The sequence below is a fragment of the Gambusia affinis genome, linkage group LG09, assembly GCF_019740435.1.
Source record: "Gambusia affinis linkage group LG09, SWU_Gaff_1.0, whole genome shotgun sequence".
NCBI classification, from domain to species: Eukaryota; Metazoa; Chordata; class Actinopteri; order Cyprinodontiformes; family Poeciliidae; genus Gambusia; species Gambusia affinis.
The window spans coordinates 25687126-25699868 of NC_057876.1; the positions used below are offsets into that span (position 1 = coordinate 25687126).

General features: G+C 36.7%; 1 protein-coding gene across 3 annotated transcripts; it reads left to right on the forward strand.

Moving 5' to 3' along the window:
• Positions 1-837: 837 nt before the first annotated feature.
• Positions 838-12470, forward strand: LOC122837064 (shootin-1). Of its 3 annotated transcripts, none has more exons than XM_044127134.1 (8): positions 838-1076; positions 1763-1920; positions 2627-2829; positions 4421-4508; positions 5356-5468; positions 7146-7298; positions 7389-7476; positions 10512-12470. In XM_044127134.1, the coding sequence occupies exons 1-8, from the start codon at positions 986-988 to the stop codon at positions 10548-10550; spliced, it is 933 nt and encodes a 310-aa protein (XP_043983069.1). In that variant the 5' UTR covers positions 838-985; the 3' UTR covers positions 10551-12470. The 3 variants fall into 3 exon arrangements, with proteins under 3 accessions (XP_043983069.1, XP_043983067.1, XP_043983068.1); XM_044127132.1 differs by having other exon boundaries at positions 2615-2829; positions 10512-11044; XM_044127133.1 differs by having other exon boundaries at positions 1766-1920; positions 2615-2829; positions 10512-11044.
• Positions 12471-12743: the final 273 nt, after the last annotated feature.

The following is a 12743-nucleotide window of genomic DNA, read 5'->3' on the forward strand; positions in this document are numbered from 1 at the left end:
CAAAATGAACATAAATAACCACTTTAAGAATTTAACTATGATGATGCAATTATTCTTTGTGATTTATGAGTTTCTCTTAATTACTGAGAAAAATACTTTTCAATGCGATTCAGTATTCAGTCTGCCTGCAATCCACAATAGCCTCAAATTACTACCATTAATCTTGAATAAAAATTTATTTTTTGTCCACAGACTACAAAAAAGTATAGAAACATGAAACATTTCTCACATTTAGAACTTATGTTTTAATGGACTGATCAGGATTTTCTCTGTGTTTTCTCAGAAAAATCCAAAATCTCCACATTTTCTCCTTGTAATGACCAGGCGTTGAAGGGAATAAGTGCCAGAAGGTTAAGCCATTCCTAAAAATGTTCTTCCTGACTGTAGATAACATGGATTCACGTAACAAAGACATATTTTAGTGGCAGTAAGGTATGAGATATTTACATCAGGGCTTGAATTATCGCAAAACATCTACTAAAATGGTGAAAAAATAACAAAGTCTCAAGTTTTTCTACAATGTTACACAATAATAATATATTTTTAGTCTTTTTTTCAGTGCAGGTTTAGTTTTTTTTTTTTTTTTTTCCATTCCCATATCATGAAACTCTAACCTGAGGCTGCAGCTTTCAAACCTGCTAGACACAACTTGCCCGACTCTTTCAGCCCTTTCTCTGCCCGGGGCAACACTTTCTCCATAGATTTGCATGTAGCATCAAATCACGTCTATAATTGTAGGATTAAAACAAGTGACGGTGTGGCTTTCTTATGATTCAAGCATTAACGAAGACAAAACACAGCGTTTGCACCAACCTGTCCACTGCAGGTATGAGTTTCCTTTAAGACCTGTGAAGGAGATAAACATTGATGGAAATGTGCACACCGTGTCCTTCCTGACCACGCGGCACACCCACATCTCGCAACCCAAAAGGATCAGGATGGGAGAGTTTTAGGTCTGGAACAGTCAGGAACGGACAGACAAGCAATGAAAAAGTTTTTCAGAGCCCAGAGGGACGAGGACTACAGTCAGATCCAGTACCTGACCGCCAAATGCACCCGCCTGGCTCATGACAAGGGTAAGTCATGCAGGTCGAGACCTTCAGATGAAAACTGCCTACTTAGTTTACTGGATGTAAAGTATAGACTGCAAAAACACAAAATCTTATTTTGTAGTATTTTTGGTCATCTCAACGCACTTCACAAGAGAAAGAAATAAGATTTAAATTCAGAAATATATAATTAATTCAATCCTGTCATACAGAAAGATTCAAATTAAGTCACATGTATTCCAATATGATGAAATTGACATTGTTTTGCCTTTGAAACTGTTTCTCACCGTCATGGTGTCACATTAATGGACCATAACTGTTAGCTAAAATGAATCCATTTAACATTTAAGTGGATCTGATCCAAAGAGGGTAAAAAATTATGGTGTCAAATTCAATTCAATGCAAATTGTTAAAAAAAGTTATCATTCTAAAGAAGGCGAGACAAGTTGCTAACTTTTCAGGGAATTCCTCTTCCTCAATAAGCATGTGGTGACAGTGGATTACACTGAATCAAGAATCCTATTTTTTCACATTTATATCTACATTTCACGTTTCATCACAATAAAATGTCAGTCTTTTTGTAGAATGCCTTGAAAAGCAACAAACTTTCCTTGTCTTGTCTTGAGCTACTTTTTAAGAACAATAAAGCTGCTTACTTGCACCATCTTTCTGTGTGTTAAACTGACTGTGGTGTTGTCTTTCTTTGGCTGCAGCAGTGCTGGAAAGAGAATTTCTGGTGTCCAGAGAGAAGGAGAGAAAGCTGCAGAATAAACTGGAAGCTGTGACCTCTCGTCTCCTACAGCAGGAGCACCTGAACCTGGAGCTCAGGATAAACCAGGACCGGCTCATCTGCAGGATCCGTCAGCAGCAGGTGGACTCATGAAGTTCTCCCTGATAGAGATTCATTATCTGATGATGCAGCATTCATTTTAGACCTTCATGCCAAATATTGTCCTGTTTTTTAGGTTTGTTTGGGAACCAGATTACTGTTTTTTCTTGAATATGTGAACAGATCATCTGAAAACTTCATTTTGAGTTTAATTAGGTTATCTGTGTCTAATATTAAAGTTAATCTTATGATCTAAAACATATAACTATGACAAAAGAAGATGAAACTGAAGAAACAAAGAACAAAGTTAATTAAAAGTTTTGTTTAAAGAAATTTGCTCACTGTTTAAGCATAAATCTTTCTTTGAATTTTATTACATTTCTATTTTATTTTATCACAGCAGATTAGGATGTTAATGTAGTAAATTTTAAAAATTTTGGTCTCATTAATATCCGGAACATTCTACCAAGCATCTAAGTTACATACATAGAAAATTATTGTAAAGTCATGCAGAAAAAACAAAGCTTTTCAAATCTTGTACCTTGAAAAGTGTGACTACAACGTTCTAAACAAGTTATCATGTTGAAGCTTGTTCCATTCAGTTAGACTTTAAGGCTCTTCTATGCCACTTATTTAATTAGTTGTGATGATATTTTAGTGAAATCTCAGTCTCCACTGAATCACAATTAAATCTGCTGAATATGCTGCAGGAATGAGTGTTACTCATGTCCTTCAGTGTCTCCTGCAGATCTTGGTGGACGTCCTGCAGCAAAGGATGGTCCTGCTGGCAGAGGAGAGTCGTCGGGATGTGGAGCTGCTGCAGCAGGTCAACTCAGAGTTGATGTGTCTGCAAAGCTCTGAGGTGCAGCTGGAGGGCCTGGTGGAGGAGCTGCATGCTGAGGCCCAGAGTCGAGCAGCGCTGACAGACAGACTCCATGCAGAGCTGCACAGGTAGACGCATTTCAGCTCCATTTGCTTCTGACATTTGATTGTAAGCACAGATGAACTTAGGGTGCATTCACACCAGCCTTGTTTAGTCTGTTTTAGTCTGGTATTTCGTTTGTCTAGAAATACCAGTTTGTTTGGGGAAGTGTCATTGCACAACCAAACTCTGATGCGGACCAAAAAAGCGAACTTTGGTCCGCCTAAAAACCGACGTCTATGTTCAGTTGAAGTGAAATCTGATGCGGTTCAAATGCATTTGTGAACACCAAGCAGGGCGGAAACTTCTCCAAAAGCAGGAAGTGGACACAGCGCAGGGCATTCTGGGTAAATACAACCAAATCAAAAGTAATGACTCGTGGTCTTCTGCCAAAGACAAAAGAGAAATCCTGCAATCTCTAAAATCTGACACTACTCCATTTTTGTTTACATGTTGCAAAGAAAGAAGTTGTGCTCGAGTCTTCTTCTGACGTGTTTGTGTTGTTTCCTTTAGAGGTTGTTTGTGTAGCGCCCCCACAGGCGAGGAGATGAACAGGTTTATCAAAGGGTTTGGTTGGTTTGACAGTGTAGTATCAAAGTGAACCACAGCAGCTGGTTCAAACGTCCCCAGTTGAACTGAGTCGTCTGGACCAGCAGGAATGATGAAAACACCCTTAATCACCTTAAATGTGATCTATAATCACATTTACATCAGAGTTTATTACAGGAGAGCTAAGCTAAGATAAAGCTGCTATTTTGTTTTTTAAAAAAAGTAAATTTGGCTGTCTTTTATATCTTCTCCAGCACAGTGGTTTTGTTCTTTTATTTAATTTTATCATCCTTATTCAAATCAAAAACCAGACTGCAGGTTTAAAAAAACCTACAGAAAAACTAGGATTGGAAATTAAATCAATAACTACATAAATCACATTAGATATGTGATCGATATCAAACGGTAATACATTTCATACAATATTCAATTGTTTTAATGAACACTGATCAAGAACTGCACAGCATTCTGGGAGATGTAGGCTTTAGCTGCTCAACATTTCACTGCTAGTTTACCAAGGTTGGTGAAATCAACTAACTTGCTCACTCTGGTTTCCTAGCAACAACCTATTGAGTAAGATGTAGCAATTAAAGAATTCACCACTGTGCCTCATACCTGCTTAAAAACTAAAAAACCCAATGGCATGGAGTGAAAACTCTGCATAAATCAGAAGATGTTATGCCACCAGTTTCACAGTATTTCAGATATTTAAAACAAAAAACAAATAAATAATTATCAATGTTGACTCATATGAAGCAATTTTATTGTAATATGTTTTGCAGCCATATTGTCCAGCCCTAAGAAAAACATTTTGGTCTTCTAATACTTTCCGTTGTTACCTTCCTTATTGATTTACGTGACTTTAAATAAAATAGTAATAAAAACCTACAACTGTTAATAAACTTCAATTCACTTAATACTGCTTTTATGTTTCATCAAATTCTGCTAGCTCCTAGCAATTGAACATTAGCATTGTGTATGTTAAATTTAATTTATTTTTTCATTGTATTCAATTGAAAACAAAAAGCTTGAAAAACAAATGTATCTGTGTTTTGTGGTTGCTATGTGCAGTAAGCTGGTGCAGCTGAAGGAGCTGCAGGAAACCAACGACTGTCTGACAGAAGAGCTGAAGGACCTCCGCAAAACTCATCTGGAGGAGGTGAGATCCTTTCAGTATATCTTTCTAAACAACAGTGAATTGTCTTCAAGTGCACTGATATTATCACTAGAAACTAAACTAAGACTTTGTATTTTTGCAGTGCATTGAGTTTCAGTAGTTTATTGTATAAACAAAGCCATTTTGTGTGGAAAAAAAAAAATCTTAAAGTATCAGTGTGGGAGTTGCAATGCCATTCTTGTCCACCAGATGTCAGAATAGGGACACGTTATTCAACTTGAAACAATCAGCAATTAGCAGAACGTTAACAATTTTACAGGTAATTTAGACTGTTTTATGGAGGAGGTAATTATAATGAAACTTGTATGCTCAGGACTCAAATTTATACCACAGACACATTTTTAAAAAATGTCAACTTACCATGCTTTACTGGTGTTGGGTTTGCTTAGTGCATCTGTATATTTGTGGACCATGTAGATTTATGGTTTTTATTATTTACTATGAGCTTCAAAGACCGGCCCCCGTGTTGGCTTTGGCTTCAACCAGTCCATCAAGCAGCAAACAATCTGGTTATGTAATTAACTTTCCTTTGAGTCATCTGCAGATGGCCAGGAGAACAGTGGAGCAGACCGCAGAGTCAGTGAAAACTTAATGAGATCATTTATTAGCAGGGGATCAAGCCAGGGAAATATTGCAAAAGCCCTGGGAGTTGAAGATTATGTCAGACTCCGCCGCTCTCACTCATCTTTCTGCATGACAAGTTGTTATTCTAATCTATATTTGCAGTTTGCAATAATCACTCCTTCCTGAGTTTATTGTTTTGATCACATCCTGGTATCAGGGGGAAATAAAAATTATCACATTTATTTATTTAAAATGTGTTTTAAAGGTGAAGGAACTGCAGCAGGAGAATAAAGGGAGCCTGAGTAAGTTGCAGGAGACGGCAGAGCAGTTTGAGTGGCTCTGCCAGCAACAGAAGTACTGGATGCGTTGTGTCAAAAGGTGGGTTGTTTACATGAATAAAACAAACATGGCAACACAATTAAATCCTATGATTCTCATATTGTTTTATGTAAGATTGCTGCCAAAAGCATGATTATTTCCAATATCAGTTCACAGATGTTATATTATTTGTATCTAAAGTAAAAAAAAAAAAACTGTTGGGCAAACACATGCTTTAGTTTGTTTGAAGACTAAAGGTCTTGACAACACATTATGCTGCAAAAACACATGCTAACAATGTGCAGATTTAGAGAAATATTACTGACTAAATCCTTTTATTTCCTTCAGATTGTTATTAATTTCACTGTGTTCCTTCTTAACTTTACCAAACCTCTGAAAATAAATCCATTCCTCTGAGTTCGGGAGTGCTCTCCTGGCTAATAAAAGCAGAAACCTGCTGCCTGTAAACAAAATTAATGACAGTGGAGAGAATAAACCACAACAATGAAGGAGCTGGAGGGAAACAAAGTTGAGTTTGTGGGCTTTATAGGCACAGTTAAAAAAAAAAAAAATATGTGAAATAAAGATAAAGTTTTACATGTAATTTGTCAAACTTTTTTTTTTCTAAATGTTTAATAAATGTTACATAAATTTCTGTGACATGGTACAATCTTTGATTTATTGCAAGTTACAGAAAAACAAGAATGCTAGAACTTTCATGGGACTGAACACAACCTTAAAGCGCTCTTTCAAATTTTGCTTCTCCAAACTTTCCTGGTACATAGAACTTTGCAGGACTTACAGAACATTTTATCTAGAATTTTGTAGAAAATTCCATATAAAATCTGAAGGATTGGGCTTTATTACGAATTGACTTATAATCTCCTACTTTACTGGTACTCCTTTAAGTGACTTGTTTCCAGTGACGTACAGGGTGCATGACTGGTGAGACACAGACTCCACCAAAGTCGGATGTACAAATCCAAAATTCAATATAGAAGCTATATTTTAATCATAACTAATCAGCAAGAAAAAAATAAAAGAATATTTAACAAGGTCACATTTTTAAAATTTATTTCAATGTTTCTTTTGGCAGATTTCTCACTTTTCTGATTAAAATGTAAAATTGTGTGATCTTGCCTTTATGTCACATGATGTTTATGCACCCATCCTTCTCTACAAATATCTCTGTCATTCTGTTGTTTCTCATTTTCCTTTAATTTTCAAAAATCTGGCAGCCAAAGTGAGAGACCCAGAATGGTCACTCACAATATAAAACAGACTGTGTCACGTCAACATATGTAGAAAATGTGTAATTAAACAAGTACCTTGGCGGTATAAAGACAGACAGCAATGGACATGCACTAAATGCCTCAACCTGACCTTCTTGTATTTCAACAGCCAATGCGTAAATTCAGTGATTTTGGACATGAAAATGTTGAAATTACCAATAATAAAAACAATGTATAGACAATTCAAGTGGACTCTCATCATTGCTAGCATCTGTTTTACTTTGCCTGGTCTTATTTTTACTTATTGGGATTACAGGTGCCTCATCTGCCTCCCCTGACTTCATATCACTGTTTGTTTCACCAAAAGCAAATCTACATGGAAAGAAATAATAATAAAAAAAAGTTATCTATGCATTCGAGAAAAGTGACCTTTAACTTTCTGGAAAGTTGTGTAAAAATAGTCTGGTCAGTGATTTTTGGTGGATTTTTTTTTTGTCTTTCACAGATTCAAAGACTGTCTGATAGAGGAGAGACAAAGTCTGCTGCATCAGGTCAGCACTTTGGAGAAGAAGGTTGGGGAACAGAAGAAGAGCTCACATGACGGCAGTCCAACACAGAGTCTCCTGCGCCCTCTAGAGGAAGCAGAGAGGCATGGCAGGTGGGTGGATATGAATCCACTAAGCTGTTAATAAAAAGTGCCGTTATTTGTTTCCCTTTAGCCACATTTAAAACCAGTTTTTGTATGCAGTGTAACATCATTGGATACAGACACGGTGACAGATCTGGGTTCCCAGGTGGAAAACTCAACCATGTTGTATGAGGAGCTCATTGCACAGGTAATCTGAAGATCAGACAGTGTATCTTTATATCATTTCAGAGACTGATCTTGTCTGATTAAAGTGCTGCTATTTTTCTGGGAGAGATTTTGATTCTTTTCATAAGCTAAACATTTTTTCTTAAATGACACGAAACAACTCAGCTGCAGTTTCATGCCTTTTTTAAGAGTTAGAGTAAAATCATCTTCAAAAAGGCAGAATTTAAGGAAGAAATAAATAGTTGACACAGCAGTTTTTATAGACAATGTTATGCCTTTCTTCTCTCTGTTACAGCCAGTGAAGTTCACTGATAAAACTGAATAAGTAATATTTACCACTGAAACAAATGCAATAAAGTTGAAGTATTCATTAAGTAATATTTATTTTACTAGTTTAATTTTATCACAAATGGTCAGAAACGATAACATGTTTTCTTCATAGCTTAAAGGTTATTTTAACAGAGACACAAGTTGAAGCTAACTTACTTATTTGAGTCATTTTTTTGAGCTTATAAAACAGTTAAAGCATATTGTATCGGTAAACAAATTGAGTAATAATCAAGTAGTAAATTGAGTATTAGCCTTTTTTTCTGTAGTTGCTTCAACTTGGTTCTTTAATTTCTGGTTAACAGCTGTAGTCATGTTTGAATTCAATTTAAATAAAAAAATCAGCCTATGACCTCATTTAACTTTGGACTGACGGTAGTTTGTCATATCTGGACCTAATTAGAATAATGATGATTTAAATCAAATCAATAAACTCAACTCACACAGCTAATAGTGAGTTCATTCTGATAGATGTTTTAATTATTCTAAATGTGAGCAAACAGAACTCGGATGACCTGTATGTAAAGACATAAAACACACCATATTTCCACATAATTTCCAACTATCAATATGTATTTTATGGAGAACGTGTAGCAGATACTCGTACTTACAAACCAGGCCAGTTTAATCATAACAGATCTCTCAGATTGGTTAAAATTTCGGGGTTGAATCAGAAATTCAGAGCATCATTTTTCACTCAGGGTGACTTGCAGTCCCCTGTGGACTTGTATTTCTGTCAAAATGCTCTTAAAATGAAAACTTAATAGGCAACAGAGTCACATAATTGTTTGGGTTTGATGTTCAAAGGAGTTTTCTGACCAATCTGGGAAAAGCCTTCATATCTTCATTATGAAGGTGTATTACAGAATAAAGTCATAAAATTACACAAATAAAATCATTCGAGAATAAAGTCACACACAAAAAAAATCCAATTCAAAAGTACTTTAGTGATCCAAAAAGAAATTAGAAAAAGACAAAATAATGAGGAATAAAGTCATAATAATACGAGAATAAAATCTATATTTTGAACATATTATGAAAAAAGTAAAAAATAATCTGAAAATTAAGTTACAATAAAATGAGAATAAAATCATGATAATATCAAAATAAAGTCAATAGGCTATATCAAGAATGAAGTCATAATAAGAGAATAAACATATTACCAGAATACAGTAATATTAAACGTGACGACTTTACACGTAACATGTATTCTCAAACAAGTTTATTCTAGTACTACTATAATTATGTTCTTATAATATTACAACTTTATCCTCAATATACAACTGTTCTCATGCAAGTGTATTCTTGTAAAACTTTACCTTATTCTCTAACTATTTTGACTTTATTCTGGTAATATTATCACTTTATTGTCGTAAGAGTTTTTTCTCATGATGTTGTGACTTCATTTTGAATTTACTTTATTCTTATACAGTTTAATCCCATAATACTGTGACTTTATTCTTTGTTGTAGGATTTGTTCAGTGGTTTACCAAATCCTGGATAAGAGAAACCCTGCGATTCTGAACATAATGCTAATGCTCATGGCTTCCAGAGACGTCAGAGACGGCTGATCTTCTCTTAGCATTGGAGTCTCATTGTGCTTTTTCTCTGTCTGTCTGCTGGATGCGCCGGGCCTCCTCCCAGTCCGTTTCCAAAGCAGCAAAGAAATGACTAATAATGACTGGAGGAGGCGCTCGCCAAGAGCCTCTGTGCTTCATTCCCCTCACCTCGCTCAGGCTCTGCATTGCATTTCTTAGGATAATTATTCTGATTGAGAGCAGATGATGCAGACTGTTTTTCCCCCCTTTCGATTCCTGCAGAGCTGGGCGAGGGCGGAAATTTCTCCGGAGGAGCAGCGACTGTCAAACACGGAGGAAACAGCCTCGATAAAACACATTACCAGCTCCGACATGATTTATGGAAACCACAGATTCACATTGTCTGGACATGACAGAAGCCCCTTTCAGACATTTGCTGCTTTATATTAAACCGAACTTGTTGGGGTCATGTTTGAATTACCCCCTGGTGCTTTTCCATAAGATGTCCTCCACATGCAATCACACTTCTTTGGCTCCTGAAAGTGAATATTTTTAAAAACTCCAACCAGGCTGAAGAATTTTGCTGACTCCGACTGTGACAGTTATGTGAGCCCTGATGGTTTTGGTTACCAGTGCCAGATTGTGCAATGCCATCTTTGAGGTCTGCTGTCACAATAAGTCCTGGTCTGGCATGCATGGAGCTCAACTGTGTCTGAGAATTGTCAGGCAGACAGATTTGTTTTAAGTATTAACCGTGCTGTTTGGATGCGTTTTTAGGATTAGGACGAGACCCCAGTCATTAGACTGAATCACTTTTCCAAGAACAGCCTCAGACTTAGCCTAAAATATATATTTTGTGGTTAAGAGGTGCAGTAGGAACATTTTCTTTGATGTCAGATTTGCAGACCCGCTTCCTCCTTTAGAAGAGCCTGAAATGGGACCTATTATGCAAAATTCAAACTTTGGACATTTTCACACTTTCACTTCCATTTATCTTCATCTATGTAGTCTTTCTGAGATATCACTTTAAACACCAGATTAAAACAAATTAAATTAGTCTTTATTCCCAGTTTAAACACTGACACTACATACATCATTTTATTGGATTTATCTAGCCCAAACATTTTTCCTGGAGGACTTTTATCTATCTTTTCTGCTCTCATCCTAACTCAGTTTATTTTTCTGCCTGTAGGTGGAGAGTCCTGTCAGCAGATACCAGGAACCTCCTTGAGGACTAAAGACATCCCATCTTCTCCCACCTTCCTCAACTCAGAGGTTTTAACTACTGGATGTTTGTGGATTGCCTTCCAGTCTTTGTTTTAAAGAAAACAAACCTGCATTGTTTCACTAAAACCCATTCATTAAGCTCCGGTCCTCTCCCCCTTTTTTTCTTACTGCTGTCCCATATGTGCATCACATGTGCTTAAATTTGCCTGGTCACATTTTTCCAGTAATTGTCCATTTTTTCAAAACCTTCTAATCAACACTGCTAATAGGAGCACCTGAGAATGTTCTCTTTTGTTGTTTGGCTCATAAATCCTCAGCTGGCGCACAGAGGACACAAACAAACACGCTTTTTTTACCGCACCAAAGCGCCATTGCTGGGTTTTCTGTTTCCTTGTCACTCGGCTTTCTCTTGTGAGCAATTATCAGAAAATCTGTAAAGTAATTTGGTTCAGATCAGCAGTGGCTCATGTGTGAACCATCTGATGCACACATGTTGTTAAAAAGGAACAATAAAACTGCGCAAGAGAAAAACAATATTTCTGATTCATCATAGAGAAAGTCATCAAGGCCTTCACATGTGTAGGGTTCCTTGAATGTTGGTTGATTTTTGACATTTTTACTTGTACTTATTCACAAGCGACTTTAATTAAATTCCTTATTTAATGAAAACACTGCATATGCAAAATAGTTTTTTCAATGTTATTGGAAGTTTCCATTACAAATTTGTGCAACAGTTTATATTCTAATGTTGTCAAACTTGTCAAATAAGAAATTAAATGAAAATCACACCATGAGAAAAATTTGTCTATCAGCCATCAGAAGAGACGTCGGTGTCTTATTCAGACATTGAAACGACAAGCCCCTAATACGTGGGAGTGGTTATGTATGCAACCTTTTGGGGAAATTGTAGTTGTGAATTTACAGAAGAGCTGCGGATTCAACGCTTTCCAATGACACAAATTTTAGCACTTCCTGTTGTATTCTGTCGTTTTCGCCAGTAGCAACATTCGGTTGTTGATCGCCTGACTTGTGTGACGCAAAAAAAAAAAAATGCTCCCATTGCAGTTTTGCCAAATACATGCATTTGGATGTGGCCAAAAAACTATTTCAAGCCACAGCAACAACATTTTATCAAAAAACTTGAGTTTTTAAAAAAAATTGGTGCGTTTCCATTAAGCAAATTTATTTTCATAATTTCAATTTGCGCTATTTTATGGCTAATGGAATTGCAGCTACTGTAACTGTCAACATCTGGAAGCATATTGTGCATCATCAGGAGCATAAATATTCCTAAAAATCAACATCAGCCTGCTTTAGGGGGCTTGATAGCACTGATGAAAAGAAAATGGGAGTCTGAACATTGGTGCTCATGGTTGGCAGACTTTACAGCTCGTCTGGTCAGAAAGGTGTGTCCCCGGATAAGCGGTGGCGCCCCGGACCACAGGGGACACCAGTGGCACCGGCAGCAACGTGCCCTCTGACTGCGAAGCGCTAAAACAGTCTGACCCAAACGGGCTGTGAAGGTCTGAGGTGTAGTGGGAGATTAACAACGTGTGGTGGCTGGAAACGGTTTGTATTTGCACACAGTAAATACTCTTTCACCCTTCTGCCGCAGAACGAGACTCAGACATTATAGGTGTTATTAATAGAACGATTATAGGTACAGCCAGAATAGCATGTTTATGTCCCGGCTTCGTCACAGCCAGGGAAAACACGTTACCGACATTTAACACCAGGATATGCCCATTAAAAAGTGAGACTTGTTAAAGTGGAGACTAGCAGACACATCTGTGCACTTGCTTGTATAAACATGGATTATGTGGTGCCAGTTTAGGCACTCCAGATAATACTGTATACTGACTGTAAGAGCACCAAATGAGTTTGTCAAGGTTTCACTTACTGCGAATAAAAACTGTTTATGAAACATTTGTGTGAACATTTAGAAAAAAATCTCCCTCTCTCTTTACAAAAGTTGTTTGCTTGGAGGTTGAATCAACAGACAAAATGTTCACAGAGATGAAACACCAATTCAGTTAAAACGTGCTTATTTCATGTAATTTCTGTGTGCATCTGCTAGATTCAGATTTATCATTTTCTTTGATCTCTGCTACTCACAAGAGTAAACTACTTGGTGAAACGCTTTTGCAAAACAGCAAGACAGGATTCAGTTTTCCCTTTGAGACTGTTTAGATCGGTG

What these genes read in the sequence shown, in the direction of transcription:
- LOC122837064 (XM_044127132.1), top strand. Translation starts at nt 986, where the DNA reads ATGAAAAAGTTTTTCAGAGCCCAGAGGGACGAGGACTACAGTCAGATC. An exon ending in GCAAAACTCATCTGGAGGAG is followed by an intron (nt 4,509 to 5,355) that starts GTGAGATCCTTT and finishes TGTGTTTTAAAG; the next exon opens with GTGAAGGAACTGCAGCAGGA. An exon ending in ATGAGGAGCTCATTGCACAG is followed by an intron (nt 7,477 to 10,511) that starts GTAATCTGAAGA and finishes TTCTGCCTGTAG; the next exon opens with GTGGAGAGTCCTGTCAGCAG.